The sequence below is a fragment of the Telopea speciosissima genome, chromosome 1 (assembly GCF_018873765.1).
Source record: "Telopea speciosissima isolate NSW1024214 ecotype Mountain lineage chromosome 1, Tspe_v1, whole genome shotgun sequence".
Taxonomy (NCBI): Eukaryota; Viridiplantae; Streptophyta; class Magnoliopsida; order Proteales; family Proteaceae; genus Telopea; species Telopea speciosissima.
In genome coordinates, this window is record NC_057916.1 from 78,057,734 (window position 1) to 78,074,525 (window position 16,792).

Here is a 16,792-nt window from a genome sequence, read left to right on the forward strand (position 1 = left end):
GAAAGAAGAAGAAATTTCTAATTTGGTTGGTGTTTTGACATCCCGAATCGAGGTGACTCTAGAGGAAGAAGAAGAAGAAAGATAGAAAAAAGTAGAGGAAGAGCAGAAGAAGAAAAAAAAGAACAAAGAAGATTAAGAAAACGAAGAAATAACAGGAAGAAGAAGACAGGGTTGGGTTGGGCCGGGCCGGGCTCAGCCTAAGGCTTTAACCTTGGCCCGGCCTACCCTGACTCAGGGCCAGAAATTCCCAACCCTGACCTGCTCTTAGGGCTAAGGTATCTCAACCCAGTCCTTGTTCGGGCTCGGGCTGTCAAGGCCAAACTTGCACCCCTAGTATTTAATGATCGAAATGGATATATCATCTGTTGACAGAATAAAATATTTCGTGACAATTGAAAACATACATTTGTGACAATAATGAATTTTTTTTATGGTTGGTGTGTGTGTGTGGGGGGGGGGGGGAAGTAAAACATGGCTTATATACATTGTTGTGCCCTTTTTTTTTTTTTTTTGTAAACAATTATTGTGCCATTTAGAACGATAATTTTAGAAAGCTAGTTATTTAATAATTATTTAACTGATCTAAATTTTATATGCGTCGAAATTCAGATTCAAATTCAAATATAGAGATAGGGAGACTGTTCTCTGGGCCGCAACGCAGCCTGCTGGGCGCAGGCAGCTGTGCACAGCGCCACATAAAGATATCATGAATTTGGCTAAATTTATTAAAAGTGGTTAAATACATTTCTTTCGAAACGTCACGACTTTCGTTGCCCATATAATATTGACCCTCAAATCCTCTCCAAGAGTCCAAGTTCGAAGCAAAGGGCAGGTACAGTCGTATAGACTTGCCTTCTAGGTTTCCCTCCAATTGTAGGGGTTCGCGGGGCTTCGATAGAGATTCAGAATAGGCGTTTGGGTCTCAAGACGTCTGTGCAACAATTCCAACAATGGCAGCTTCATCTTCTTCAACATCAGGCAGCAACTACGATGTCCCATGGGTGGAGAAGTACAGACCCTCCAAAGTAGCCGACATTGTTGGGAACCAAGATTGCGTCTCGAGGCTTCAAGTCATCGCCAGAGATGGCAACATGCCCCATCTCATCTTGGCCGTAAGAACCACTTCAATTCTTCGGTTCCTTTCCCCTTCTTCTACTCCAAATCTCATAATCTTCAGTTATCTTGATCGTTTTCCCTATTTTTTCTTACTTCCCCGCTTTACTTATCGTGACGCCATAAAATCCAAATACAGTTGTTACTGTCAGTATTTGTTTATAATTTCCTAGAATTCAACTAAACATTCAAATGAGTTTCTGGAACATTTTCCTTTTTTGCATTTTTCAGGGGCCTCCAGGAACTGGTAAAACAACAAGTATTTTGGCCCTTGCGCACGAGCTACTGGGAACAAATTGCAAGGAGGCTGTGCTAGAGCTCAATGCATCTGATGACAGGTAAAACTAGCTGTTCATAAGCTTCTTCCTCTGTCTTTTTATTTTTGGTGAATAAAAAATCATTACCAAAAGTCCATAAGGGGGAAAAGAGAGGGGGGGGGGGGAACTATACAAAGCTCAAGCCCTAAGAAGACAGGCCATCAGAGCGAAGGAGAGAAGCATCTAGACCCCTGGATACAACAATATGCCAGTTTCTTAAGGTATCAACAAGAGATCTATGGGGAATCATGTGGTGTTTAGAGTTAGCATCAAAGATGGCTTTCCAAATGATGTCAATAGAGCGAGAATTGGAGGTACATCTTCTGAGGTTCTGCTCCATCCAAATGTGAGATATAGCAGTTCCAAACACAAGCTTGCTGACGGTATCACAGATTGTACTACCCGAAAAACCCCTACCCAACCAAAGCTACTCCCTGGTGAATGGAAGGGGTCTCCTACTACGGTGCCAAACAAAGACTAAGACTTTCTTCCAGATAGAGTAAGGGGCAAGAGAAAAAATGGTGGTCGATGTTCTCGATACCATTCCAACAAAGAACACAAGAGGGGGAGACATGGATGTGGCGGTGTAGGAGGCAAAGGTTAAGGGTTCTCCAAATGTTAAAGCTATGACGGGGGATGTGGCCTTTGAACTAGACAATATTGGACCAGGGAATAGGGGGGCATGGTGTCTCACAAAGTCCCAAGTTGAGGAAGAGCTAAGAACCCCATTAGGGGAGTGGAGCCAAGTAACCTTGTCTGAGAGAGAGGGGTTTGGGGTGTGCGGGAGGGGGGAGAGACGCCTAGACCTGGGTGAGACAAGGGGGGAAGGGGGGGTCCAAAATCCTAGGGAAATAATTGTAGAGAGAGGAGCAGATTTAGGTATGCCAAAGGAATGAACCAATCAAGCACAAATGATGTTGTGGAGGACTCCTAGGGGATGCCAGGGATCCAACCATAGGGATATAGAAGTCCCATCAACGATCATTGAGGAGGTAGCTGAAAGGGCTAAGGGACGAAGGAGAAGGATTTTGTGCCAAACCCAGGAGGGGTTAACGGGGTGGGGGACAGTTCAAATGGAGTCATGCTTAAGTAGGTAGGAGTAGACCCAATTAACCCAGATAGAATCATGCTTAGTGGAGATTTTCCAAATTAGCTTGAATGCCAGCAATATTATAGTCCCGAATCCTATGGATGCCAAGGCTCCTTCATATTTTGGGAGACAGATGGCAGCCTAGCTAATCGGGTGAAGAAATTAGGAAGATTCCTTTCCTTTCCTTTCCAAAGGAAGGAGCAAAAGAGGGATTCCATGGCTGTGATGGTGGGTTTTGGAAGCTCATAAATATCACACTAGTAAATATAGGAGGATTGAAGGACTGATCTGATCAGCTCAATCCTACCTGCAACAGAAAGGAGTTTGCCCTTCCAAAGCTGGAGCCTTTTACGGATAAGGTCCAGCATAGGGGTGCAGTGATGATTGGTCAGCCTAGCAGGGATCAAAGGGAGGCCAAGATATGTCATTGGAAGGGATCCAAGAGTGAATCTTGTTAGGCGGAGAAGGGTATCCTTGTCTGTGTCAGAGACACCGGAGAGGAAAATATGGGACTTCAAGAGATTATTCGGAGATCAGCTCAATCTTCCTCTCTCTTATTCACACACCATCCAGAGAAACCCAATATTGTGTCTACTTTTGTTAATTCTTTTACTATTTTTGTTTCTTGTTTCAGAGGAATTGATGTCGTGAGAAACAAAATTAAGATGTTTGCTCAGAAGAAAGTAACGCTCCCCCCTGGAAGGCACAAAGTAATCATTTTAGACGAGGCAGACAGGTGATGATACAAATCCATGCTGACTTGATTCCTCTATTCTCTGAAGTGATATTTAGGGCGCTCTTTATCCTCCTCCCCCCCCCCCCCCAAAAAAAAAAAAAAAAAGAAAAAAAAAGAGACTAATATATTTTCTCCTCATTTTTATATGAAAAAAGTATTCAGAATTTGTGGTTTTTTTTTTTTAGGATGCCTAACTACACATACTGGTTCAATGTCTGTCTTGGAACAATTTCAGTATGACATCTGGAGCACAACAAGCTTTGAGGCGGACAATGGAAATTTATTCAAACTCCACACGTTTTGCTCTTGCGTGTAATATGTCTTCTAAGATAATTGAGCCCATTCAGAGTAGATGTGCCCTTGTTCGTTATTCTAGATTGTCAGACCAAGAGATTCTTGGCCGTCTTATGATCGTCGTTGAAGCTGAGAAGGTAGCCTGTATTTCTTTCCTGATGTACTAATAATATTCATGCACTGGCACAAGTAAATGATCATTTAGCAGCAGTATACTTTCTGATGTAGACATGATTCTTGTCACATTGCATATTTGCATTAGCACAACCAAAATACGTGGATGTGATCCACTATGTAAAAGTCCATAGCTGGATGTGATTGCTTTTCCAGAAACAAAATTGAATGGAAGATAGGATGCATTGCTTTTGTAGTGTTTCATACCTCATTGAAGCTCTATGCTCCCATATAAACTCCTAGAGGAGTGACGGGACTGGATTTGGACTATTTAGGGCATGCTCATCTCCTTTCTTTTTTGGGAAAATTTAAGAACCTTCTTTTTTGTTTCATGATCTGAGTCTACTCTTGGAGTTTCCTATATATCACTGCCCTTCCCCTAGGTTCAGTTTTAGCATCATGTACCTCTTCCCTTTAATAGAAAATACAGAGCTTTATGCAATCAAATCAGATGATTTCCTTCTAGAACAATGTTAAAGGGTATGTTGACTGAGTTGGAATTTAGGAGATGAATATGAGAAGGGAAGAAGGAAGAAGATGAGAGAGGAAGTAGAAGAAGAAGAAGAACACAAAGAAAGAGAGGAGAGTGAGTTTGGTGGAATGTTGTGTGTTGGAGTATTCTCTCCACCACACCTATATTACTTCACTAATGATAAGAAAGGAGTTACATACACCTCCCTAGAGAGGTAAAAGGTAAAAAAAGAAAATTACAATATAAGGCAACTAGACAACAATCTAGTTCCTAAAGTACCCTTATTATTTCAAACTCTATCAAAATGCGGTTTAGTGGCTAAGACAAAAGATACAATGGAGGAAAAAAGAGATGTGAACTAGAAATTCTTGGGTTATATTCTTTAGGAAAGGTTTTAGGTTTAGATGGAAGAGATGGATCATATCAGTGATACCCTAAGTGCACGACTGCACGTGTACTCACTGCAACTTATTTAGGGATTTAATGAAAGAAAAGACACGATTCAGGTTCCACACTTTCAATCTACAGATTATGCCATCCTCTTTGGTGAAGCTCTTTAATGCAAAAGTCGACCTTGAACCAGTGAGAAACCAGTGAGAGATCGATTGCAGCCAGGATCAACACGATAAGGATCTATTAATGGTGTGCAACAGCAGCAAACCTTGAAGATGATTGGGAATTGAATTTGGTCTTCAAAGGTTATCTTCACAATAGTTTATTGCAGTCACAGAAACAGCACACAAGTGTATATCAAACAAGGAAGGGAGGAGAAGAGAAGATAGAAGAAGAAAGGGGGTACGGGAATGGGCTATCTCAGCCCTGGGTCTCTCACCCACAGCTATCCCAGCTGTTGAACAGGGGTTTTACTCTCATAATCAAGTGCAAGAATGCCTCAAAATTTCATTCATTAATTCTGTCAATCAATTACAATAGCTGTCTTTATATAGACTGAGGCTAGGCTACAAAAATAGAAAGTAAAACTTAGCAACTGTTTGGAAAATAGAAACTAATGGAAATAGAAACTGAATGAAATTAGAAACTACTAAAGGCTTTGTAACTCAGCCTTCTAAACATGCAAAGATAACCAAATTAGAAACTACCTAATATAAACTGAAAATAGAAACTAAACTATGGCAGCATTAGAATATAATCTTCCAGCACTTGATGGGCCCACAAGATCTTCTAAAAATCAATCCCGAACAAGACAAATATTGGTTGTGACACTTCACGTGAACAGTGACATGAACAGTGTTTTGTATTTGTTTCTTCTTCATATTTCGATCAACATCACTCTTGAGAACTTTAAAATCGAGATTTTCCAATATCTGAGAATTAAGATCTCCAAGTTTTACTTGCTTTCCAAAAGGCCCACAATTCCAGGATTATGAAAATTGTCTATGTGACCTTTTGATACTCTGTGGGTGGATAAGATCTCCATATGCAACCTCGGACAACTCAATTCATGCTTGCAACTTGCTCTCTACCGTTGACATTTTACGCACGAGGAATGGAAGGTAAGCAGCCAAATTGAAGAGATATCTGGGTCGAGCTTATTTATTCATATGCATAGTTTATCTTCATCTTTTCATTTATTTCTCTCAATTGCTTGTTTAATTTATCTTTTTTTTTTCTCGTATATTTTTAATTAGTTTAGTATTCCTACCTGTTCATAGACTAGTTTAATAATTTTCCTTAATTCATTCCCCCCGATCTTCTATTTTTATTGGTTCTCTCATCTTCTTGAACTTTCCATATAAAATTCAATGGTAATTGAGAATATTGATTGATAGCTGAATTTTAGAATGTGATGCCATTTCTCCATGTTTTCACCTTTGATTTTAGTGATATTTTTTTTATACTATGAGTGATGTTTTTTTCTTCCTTTCTTTTATTTCTTATGTTCTTACACTCTTCTCTATTCTTCATATTTTCTCCTGTCTGTTTGAGTTTCTTTAAGGTTATCAGCTTTGCTTTCTTTGTTGGTGACACTAATTTTCCAGGATCGAAGTTGAATCGATATAACCATTGTTGGACCAGAATAGAAGGATGGTTAGAGAACTTGAGATATATCAGTGAAGGAAGATGAGATCTAGATTCAAATGTGGAATTACTCTAATAGGTCATGGAAACTCAGATTTGCAAGAAGAAATTCAGTTTCATCAGTTATATAACCAGAATTAGAAATTGATGTATGAAGAGAGAGAAAAGAATTAGAAGAAAGCAGAGAAGAAAGTACAAGAATTAGAGGGAAATATCAGAATTAGAAATTACGAAGAACAAAGAAGAAGAATGAGGAAAGATTACACCTTTTAAAAGCAGAAGAAATCTGGTCTGGGATACCAATTGTATTTGCACTGCTCAACAGCTCCAAAATTCTTGAAAAAAAGTTCAATTCTATAAATTCAATTCATCTCCGATTGATAAATGTGTATACATATAAAAGGATCTATTTTTGTGTAAAGGAGGTGGGTATTTACATATAATTGTTCATATGTTTTTGGTCTCTTTTCATATAATATATATAGGGAGTGTCTGAATGACACCTCTATAGGTGTATTTAGAACAGGGGTATAAAAGGGTTTTAAAAAATAATTTGAAAGTGACATCATTATGTCATTATCAAAAGGTGTCATAGGTCATGCACATTTTCGATTATACATGTGAAATGACACTATTACCCTCATTAGAAAAAAATTGTATATCATACTTGTTACAATATCAGAATATAAAAACCAGCAACAAGAAGAAGAAGAGAAGGAAATGAAGGGGGAGAGCAGGGAAGAAGAGAAGCTGTTGAGAGAACTCACAGCCAATGCTTACTCTTCTCTCCCAGATCAGATTTATAATAAAGTAAAAGGAGAATTACATCCAGTACTTTCCTAATTAGAATAGGAAAGAAATAAAACAGAAAATCTCCAAGATACTAATCAACTAATCTACCTAAAAAAGTAGAAACACAAAAGGAAACAATCATTCACGATAGAAGGACTCTTTCTATCATGATTTACATAAGAGGGCCCCACGATATCTTAACACTCCCCCTCAAGCTAGAGCATATAGATCACCCATGCCCAGCTTGACACAATTCTTCCGGAACATCGGAGAACCCCATTAGATCTACTCTCTGATGTGAGGTATAAACCAGTCCTTTTCCTGGAGCTCCTTTTAGATATTGTTAGGATACGACAGGCTGCCTCCTAGTGAGGCTTCTTGGGAGACTGCACAAATTGACTAATGACACCAATTGCAAAGGATATGTTAGGTCGAGTAGCGGTCAAATAAATAAGTTTACCCACCAACCTCCTGTACTAGTGTATATCTTCAAAATCTTCACCAACATCAGCCTCTAGCTTGTGATGAGGATCTATGGGAGTATTAGCAGGCTTAGAAGCAAGCATGCCTGTCTTGGACAAAAGATCCAGTACATATTTCCGTTGGGATAGGCTGATTCCTTTTTTACTATGCAACACTTCGATTCCAAGAAAGTACCGGAGAGGTCCTAAATCCTTCATCTAAAAATGCTGATGTAGATGGGACTTAACTGCTGCAATTTCTGACTCATCATTCCCGATAATAATTATGTCGTCAACATAGACTACTAGCACAACAATCTTGGAATCCTTCCGTCGAACAAACACAGAGTGGTCAGCATAGCACTAAGAGAACCCGCAACGAGTCACAACAGTACTAAACTTGTCAAACCAAGCCCTAGGTGATTGCTTCAGCCCATATATAGCTTTATGTAACTTGCACACTCTGGTAGAATTCTCTCCTGAGCAACATACCCTGGAGGTTTCTCCATGTAAACTTCCTCTTGGAGATTACCATAGAGAAAGGCATTTTTGATATCCATCTGGTAAAGTGGCCAGCTCAAATTGACAGCCACAGAAATGAGAACTCGCATGGAATTCAAACGAGCAACAGGTGAGAACGTCTCAAAATAGTCAACACCGTAAGTCTGAGTATACCCTTTGGCAACAAAAAGGGCTTTAGGCGTTCAACCGAACCATCAGGATTGTATTTGACAGTGTACACCCAACGACATTTTACAATATCTTTCCCTGGAGGTAAATCCACTAAAGTCCAAGTTCCACGAGATAATAAGGCATCCATTTCAGTATCCATAGCCAACTTCCAGCCAGAGTGAGAGGAAGCCTCAGAAAGAGAGCACGGAATAGGATTAGTAGATAAGGAAAAAGCAAGATTGTGAAAAGTAGAAGGAAGGTGGGAAATGGATACATACTTTTCAATAGGATAAGCAATTAAGGATTTTTTAGTACAAGCACACTTACCCTTCCGAAGAGTAATAGGACGATCAGGGGAGACCTCCAGACTTGGATCAGATTGGACAGCTGGTGGAGCAAGGTCAGTACTAGTAGGAGGCACATGTTTCTTCTGGCGCTGGTACACTTGCATTGGTTGAGTAGAGGTGGTGGAGCTTTCAGGCACATCAAGAGGAATAACTGGAGGAAGAGGAGGAAGATCCAAACCTACAGTAGACGGAGTAGGAGCAGAATAATACGGAGTGTTTTCAAAGAAGGTGACATCAGCACTCACATACTATTTATGAGACAGCGGATCATAGCACTTGTACCCTTTTTAGGTGCGAGAATAACCAAGAAAGATGCACTTAACTGCCCTAGGAGAGAGCTTGTCAACATGAGACTGCAGAATTTGGACAAAACAAACACAACCAAACACCTTGGGTGGTAGGGGAAAAAGGGAACCACTAGGATGGAGAACAGTAAAAGGAGTTTGATTATGTATCACAGAAGAAGGCATTCGGTTAATTAGAAAACAAGCAGCTAGGATAGCATCACACCAAAAATTCTTGGAAACATGCATGTGAATCATAAGAGACCGGGCAACTTCCAACAATTGCTAGTTCTTACGTTCAACCACCCCATTTTCTTGGGGGGTATGAGAGCAGCTAGTTTGATGAATCACACCATTATACAAACAGAAAGCAGAAACATCCTTTTGCACATACTCAAGAGCATTATCAGATCTGAAAATTTTAATAGAACTACCAAACTGCGTTTTTATTTCTTGATAAAAATTCTTAAAAACATTAAGAAACTCAGTTTGGTCTTTTAACAAGTAGACCCAAGTAGAACGAGAGTAATCATCTACAAAGGTGACAAAATAATGGAAACCAAATCTATTACTAACACGACACGAACCCTAAATATCTGAGTGAACTAAAGAAAATAATGACATACTACTAGGTAAACCACGAGAAGGAAAGGAAGATCTATGGTGTTTGCCAAATTCACAGGCTTCACATTCAAGACGGGTAATGGATTTGCAGCTAGGAACCATAAGTTGTAGTTTGGACAAAGATAGGTGACCAAAGCGGTGGTGCCATTACAGAGAAGAAGAACCATCAGTAGATGTAACAGCAGCAATAGATGGGCCTGTGTTGTCCAAGTAGTATAAACCACCTTGCTCAACCCCGCCACCAATCATCCTCCTTGTCTGAAGGTCCTGAAAAACACAATAAGATGGGAAAAAGGTGATAGAACAGTTTAGAGATTTAGTAATTTGACTAACAGACAATAAGGACAAGGGTAAGCGAGGAACATGTAAAACAGATGACAAGGTCATGGATGAAGTAGGAGAAATAGTACCATGACCTGTCACTTTAGTAGTGGAACCATCAACAAGAATAACAGGAGAAGACTAATGATTTGTAGAAAGGGAAGTAAATAAATCAGCCTTACCTGTCATATGGGAGGAAGCATCGGAATCTATGATCCAAGGAGTGGATGTAGTAAGAAAGGCTGAATTACCTGTGTGAGCAAGAGTGGCAGTGGGAGTGGCTTCAAGTTGCTGCAATCGTTTCAAGATCTGAGTATAATCATCACGTGGAATAGACACAGTGGAAGTAGCTCCAGGTACAGATGCTGGTTCGCTAGAATGTATCTTGTCAGGAGTATGGTCGGTCATAATAGTATTGGCCAACTCATTGGCCCACTCAGGCTTGCCATGCTTAGCCCAACAAGTATCAACAGTATGATTCTGCCTGCCACGGTGGGTGCAAAAACGGTTAGACTTATCAATTTGCTGTCCACCACGTCCACCAATACCACGGCCACGGCCTCTTCCTTGCCCTCGACCACGACCAGCAAAGGAAGAACCTCGTCCCTGACCAGCAATAAAGGCAGAACTGTCCTTTGGAGAAGGGGCAGAATCAGTCTTAGTGGATGTGGACATGCGCTGAAGTCGGGAAAAGGTTTCATTTAACGATGGAATTTTCTCACTCGTAAGAAGGTGACTCTTAACCGACTGATAATCTGGATGCAGACCAGCAAGAAATTTCGCAACATGAAATTCTGCCCTTTGGAGTTTCAGCTGTTCCAAGTCAGTAGTGAGTGGTTGATGGACCCCAAGTTCCTCAATGATGCCCTTGTAGCTGCTGAAATATTCATTGAGGGATTTATCCCCTTGAGAGAAGCTAAACAGTTTTTCATATAACTCATAGGTACGAGAAATATTTTTCTCCTGAGAGAAACTCTCCTTTAAGTCATTCCATACTCCCTTAGCAGTTTTGTGGAACATAATGTCATAATATTGGTAGCAATGGAGGGTTCAATACTATTCCATATCCAGATTTTAAGTACAGAATTTTCACGCATCCAATCATCATAAGTAGTCAAAGAAGTGGGATCTTTAGAATCAACAACTGGGGGATCATCCGTAAGATACTTCATTTTTCCCTTGGCATGGATATAAACAAGTACAGCTTGTGACCACAACATGTAATTAGAAACACCATTCAATTTAATACTGGTAATCTGAATATGGACATTGTCCACATGTAATTAGAAACACCATTCAACTTAATACTGGTAATCTGAATATGGACATTGTCCACAGTGGACTTTGAATCAGCCATAACAGAAAATAGTAGAATAACAAGTGAAAACCAAGAGGAGTTGCAGCTTGTGCAGAGCAGTAGTAGAAGGAAGCACCAAAATATATATGCAAGACAGAGTTGCAGCAATAGTAGGAACCACCAGCAATTTCTGTAGATGAAATAAACAGAGCTCCAAAAAACCTCACTCTGATCAGTAGACTCGATCAGCCTTCAATAGCAGATGAGAGTAAAAAAAACTTCCAGAAAACAGAGCATGAAGTACTAGTAGAAGCCAATAATCTCTGAAAATTCCATCCACATCATCCGATGGACCATGGAGAAAAAGTGATGACTTCTTGTTGAAGAAAAACCCTAAACCAGAAGAGCTGCAAGCACCATAATAGCAGGAACTCGATCTCTATCTCAATATTTCTTCATGGATCGATGGGAAGATGTAGTAGTAGTAATATGCAGCCCTAGTTTACTTCATATCATTAACAACTAGGGCAGAGAATATGCAGCATAGGCTGCTGCCGCCAGAAGAAGCAAAGCTGAATGAAGATCAACAAGAAACCAGAATTGTGGGAGAGAAGAGTTACTGGTTTTAATGCTCTGATACCATGTTACAATATCAGAATATAAAAACCAGCAACAAGAAGAAGAAGAGAAGGAAACGAAGGGGGAGAGAAGAGAAGAAGAGAAGCTATAGAGAGAACTCACAGCTGCTGCTTACTCTTCTCTCCCAGATCAGATTTATAATAAAGTAAAAGGAGAATTACATCCAGCACTTTCCTAATTAGAATAGGAAAGAAATAAAACGGAAAATCTCCAAGATACTAATCAACTAATCTACCTAAAAAAGTAGAGACACAAAAGGAAACAAATCATCCACGATAGAAGGACTCCTTCTATCGTGATTTACATAAGAGGGCCCCATGATATCTTAACAATACTAAAAGGACAAAAAAGTAAGGTTACAAATTATTTGACACCTTGAGGGGTATCAATAAGAAAATCCCATATATATACACACTCATTAAACATAATAGGTTAGGTAGCATATGAGGACTATGGTGTATTTATAGTTGATTTTATTTTGTTTTCTTTTGGATAACTTTCTGATTTTTGTCCTCTGGTTTTAGCATGGTTCTCAGTAATTTAAATAATAGATTATCTTGTTTTTGGCTTCAATGGGGATTAGTAGCATACTGATAAGTTCATGGTTATTAAATGAGACTGGTGCAGATGGGGCGAAATTGATGTTTTACATCTCCAAATTCCATAGCCTAAAGGTTGACCCTTCTTTGGGTTAGTCACTAGATTTGGGGTGCTTGGCCTTGTACCCTTATTGAGATGGACAAGCATGGGAGCTAGTGTTCCTGCTTGTTGCTATTGTTATGTTTGTTGCTTCCCCCCCCCCCCCAATTCTGAGAGTGATTCTTGGTTTAGACAGAATAAGGTGTACCCTAGACTGTTGTAATACCATCCATGAGAAAGTTCTCATGGTACTGTTTTCTAATAAACTGCCAAATTCCTTTATCATATGCACTGTAGGGGCTAATGATAGTAAAAAATCAGTGAAATTGTTTAAGAATTGATCTATGTTTGCAACAAATGCAGGTTCCATATGTTCCAGAAGGCCTTGAAGCAATTATTTTCACTGCTGATGGTGATATGAGGCAGGCTTTGAATAACTTGCAGGCCACATACAGTGGTTTCAGGTTTGTCAATCCGGAAAATGTGTTCAAGGTCAGAATTTAGACTTCTCTTCAATCTTTTGTTGTTGGTTAGCAGTTTTCACTGCAGGAATTCATGGTGTTTTTTTAATTGGTTTTCAGGTCTGTGACCAGCCTCACCCCTTACATGTGAAGAATATGGTCCGCAATGTGCTTGAAGGGAAATTTGATGATGCCTGTTCTGGTCTGAAGCAGCTCTATGATTTGGGTTATTCTCCGACTGACATAATCACAACCCTATTCCGGATAATTAAGAACTATGATATGGCTGAGTATCTGAAACTGGAATTTCTTAAGGTATGTATTTTAACTGCTATCATGTTATACGTCCAGTACAGTGTGCCTCACCACTGCCTGATATCTTTTTTGCATGAGTTCACAGGAAACTGGATTTGCACACATGAGAATCTGTGATGGAGTTGGCTCACTTCTTCAACTATCTGGTCTCCTAGCTAAGCTTGCCCTAGTTCGGGAAACGGCTAAAGCTGTGTAAGTAGATTTAAACTAAAATTTGAATTTGTTTTTAGCTAGACTTCTTGAATATTAAAAAATGTGTATGGGGTCATGAATTTGGCTTCTGTATGTTATGCCATTTGGCTAGTTTCATTGCAAAAGGCAAACCTAATGTAGGCAGTAAAGCCATTATTCCTGTTCATAGCTTTAAGGTCATATTGTTGAATTATTGTGCAACTCTTTGATCAAAACTTAGATTGCTCAAACATCATAGTCTAATCATAGTTTTTAAAAGCCAGAAGTCTCTGCCAAAAAAAGAAAAGAAAAAGGAAGGTGTATCAAACCAAATTTGCTAAATTTTCCCACATGACACATTACAGAGAATCTGCCTTCCCTTTTTCAGATGTTATCTTGTTGACGAGACAAAACCTACTTGCTAAAGATTCATCTACAGCAGTAATAGCAAATGTTAATCATAACCCTTTATTAGTTGGAGCTGGTTTTTTTTTTTTTTTTTTTTTTTTTCTGATATGGACATGTCTAAACGTCAGTGACCATTAACTGGCCCGTCGGGAAATCCTATCCTTCAGGTCCCAAATAGTGGTGTCGTGTTGTCCACTTCATCATCTATCCGTCTGGTAAATATCAATCTAATCTCTTTTTTTGGGGGGGGGGGTGGGGGGTGGGGGGTGGAGGGAGTTGTTGGCAAAAAAAATAAATTGTATTAATAGGAAATTTGAAAAAATTTACATGTGGGCTACGGGGAATGACTAATATCCATATTAACATGTAGACTAAATCACTAGGGATGTGATGGTTCTGTCGCAATTTCCTGTTCGTATTCAAAAAATTTCAATAAAAAATCTGCTGGTTTGTTAATCCAAAGAAGCAAAAGTAATATTATTGAAAGTTGATTGGTCGTTTTAATTTAATCTGCTGCCCTAAAGCTCTCCATAAGCCCGATGTATAGAGTATCTAACCCCATTTTGGATGTCGAGGTATAAAGCTCTATGCTTGAAATTTAACTGCTGCAATTTTCAGTCAAATTTAGTTCACAACACTTGAAATACAGATGCCTTACAGCAAAGCCTAGTGAGCAGGGTTTGAAAAATCGGATTCAGAACAGTCGATTCAGTCTGATTTGGATCAGATCCTGTATGGAATTTAAGGCTTAGGGGGTTTGTGGTCGATTCCCACCGATGAAGAATCAATTCCTCTGGGTCAGAATCAGTCGGAGCAATCTGGATCCCAGGGTTTTTAAACTCTGCAACCGAGCTGCTTCTGGAAACAGCTGGCCGGGAAGTCAAAATTTGACTTCGTAAGGTTTTAAAACCCATTACCGGACACGGGTTTGGTTTCCTCCATTGATTTCTTTTGAATTGAATAAGTATCGGTTGTAATAGGCGGTAATCCTAGAAAATCGAGTTAGAAATGGCCGGGATGAAAGAGGGCTGAGTTTTTAAAATCCTAGTCCAACCCTGAGTCCTCTTAACTCAGCCAAAGCCCAATCTGGACCTGAGGTTGGGGTAAGATATCTTAGACTAGGCCCAAACTTCTTGTGCTTAGTCCAGCCCAACCCAGACCGGACTGGCACTGAATGATCCTGATCAGGTCAGGGTGGGCTGTACTGGCCTTGATTTTGCTAGGGCCGGGTTGGCCATGATTGACCCTGGCTAGCCATGTATTTTTGCCATTTGTATCCTTATATGGACTTTAAAAAAAAAAAAAGATGAGAGACATCACCCACATCAAGTATTCTAAAAAATAATCCTAAAAGCTTAAAGCCTAAAATATAATATGTAATAATTAATATATGGGGCCGATGTTCTCTGTGCCGCCCAGACACATGGGCCTGCTATTAGGGGGGGTAGGATGGTCATTTTGCCCATCCCCATGTATCTGGGCACAATCTGTGCCCCGGGCACAGAGAACATTTGGCCTTAATATAGTTATATAAAATCAGAGTTGTGCTGGGGTATATTTTTATCTGCTCCATTTCCTGCCCGCTCCATTTCCCCAAGTTCCTCTAATTGAGGGGGGTGGGTCCCACCCGGGCAGTGCGTTCAGGTAGGGGTAGGGTGGTCATTTATGCCCCCTCTATTAAAGGAACTTGAGGGAATGGAGCTGCCCAGGATATGGAGTGGATAAAGGTCTTGAGCTGGGTCAGGTTGGGTTTAGGTTGAGGCTTCGGTCCAAGCTTGGGCCTGAAAATCCCAACCCATGCTCGACCTACAGGCTGAAAAGCCCAGCGTATGCCCTATCTAGGCTCAGGATGGGCTCGGGTTCATAGGGCCAAACTTACACCGGGTGAAAGTTTCATCGAATGAGCCCGGACCTGCCCCGAGTTCGAACATGGCCTGGGCTGGGTTTTTCAACTGTGGGCAAGCTAGGATTGGATTTTCAGGCCTGAAGCTGGGCTGGATCGAGCTAGGGTTGAGGCCTTCGGGCTGAGCCCAATCCTGCCCTCTTTTAGGAGTAGATGTGGAATTATTGTGTGCTTAAATATGTGTTGAGTATGTTTGGCATGAGGCAAACGGATTTGTTTATCTTTAATCTTTTAATGGTCGGGTGAATTGACTTGAGATAGGGATAAATGTAACTATGAATTAAGATAAATCTTGAAAAGTATTAGGGCTAGCCATGGTCAGCCCGGCCCTGAATGGCAAAACGGGATTAGGGAAGCCTGGCCTGACTTGACCCAATCAGGGTGGGATTGGGTTGGGCTGAGCCGGAGCCTGACAAGGTTGGGCTTAGGTTTAGGTTTTTAGGCCTTGAATCAGGGCCAGGGTGGGCTTGGGCTAAGCTATGGGGATCTAAGGTTGGGATGGGCTTTTGAAAAAGCCCGGTCTGTTTCTGCTACTTACATCCCTAATCTAGAAAATGGAATTGGTAAGAAGAAACAAAATTTGTCACTAATCTTTTTAATTTTTTGGAGTTTTTCTATAGTTGGAAAATTGGGTTTGACTGGGGGAGTCAAACAGTCAAGTCAAAATTTTTGAAAACCTGGTCAAGAGTTGTGTAGACTAGGCTAGGATAAAAAACGACAAGAGTTGGTCACAACTTGTCCGAGTCAAATGAGACTCGGTCTTTTCACCAGAGTCAACCAAATTGGCGACTCTGGTCATTTTTGAAGATCCTATTGTTTTGTTCTGCTTGAGTAAAAACCTCGAATCCTCTTGTTTGATAGTTCGTTGAGAGAAAATGAAAAACCCTAAAACACTCTGCAACTTCTCGACAGATAACAACAGTGAAGCTTCCCTCTCTTCTTTCTAGTTTATCAAATTATTCCTGAATTGAACAATGTACAAAATGGACCTATATAGAACCTATACTACAAGAAAAATAAATGTCTATTTAATCAGTCACATTAGTCTTCATGAATGAACCCTCATCCCTTTTTAGGGGTGGGGATGAGGGAAAGGATTCTATTTCTGTTTTTCTATTGATGAACCACTATTCACTTATAAGCAAAAAATTTAGATGAACATTAAATTCGTAACGTATACAACAAAAGCTTCAAGAAATTTCTACCAAAATTTTCACTGAAG

General features: G+C 40.1%; 2 protein-coding genes across 2 annotated transcripts in view; one reads left to right on the plus strand and one right to left on the minus strand.

Moving 5' to 3' along the window:
- LOC122638698 (E3 ubiquitin-protein ligase At1g12760-like) overlaps positions 1-1,125 on the minus strand; it is a 22,643-nt gene extending 21,518 nt beyond the window's left edge. The window contains exon 1 of the mRNA XM_043831554.1: positions 1,121-1,125. The gene's annotated coding sequence lies outside the window, so the exon portion shown is untranslated. The remainder of the gene's footprint in view (positions 1-1,120) is intronic.
- LOC122638712 (replication factor C subunit 2) lies at positions 875-13,362 on the plus strand. Its single transcript, XM_043831568.1, has 7 exons — positions 875-1,112; positions 1,345-1,451; positions 3,155-3,256; positions 3,492-3,687; positions 12,676-12,804; positions 12,894-13,088; positions 13,174-13,362. Exons 1-7 carry the CDS (start codon positions 951-953, stop codon positions 13,282-13,284), a joined length of 1,002 nt encoding a protein of 333 aa, XP_043687503.1. The 5' UTR covers positions 875-950; the 3' UTR covers positions 13,285-13,362.
- Positions 13,363-16,792: the final 3,430 nt, after the last annotated feature.

Excerpts from the sequence above, each read along its gene's own strand:
- LOC122638712 (XM_043831568.1), top strand. The coding sequence starts at position 951 with ATGGCAGCTTCATCTTCTTCAACATCAGGCAGCAACTACGATGTCCCA. Across the intron at positions 12,805-12,893 it reads ATCCGGAAAATGTGTTCAAG|GTCTGTGACCAGCCTCACCC; the intron begins GTCAGAATTTAG and ends ATTGGTTTTCAG. Across the intron at positions 13,089-13,173 it reads TGAAACTGGAATTTCTTAAG|GAAACTGGATTTGCACACAT; the intron begins GTATGTATTTTA and ends ATGAGTTCACAG.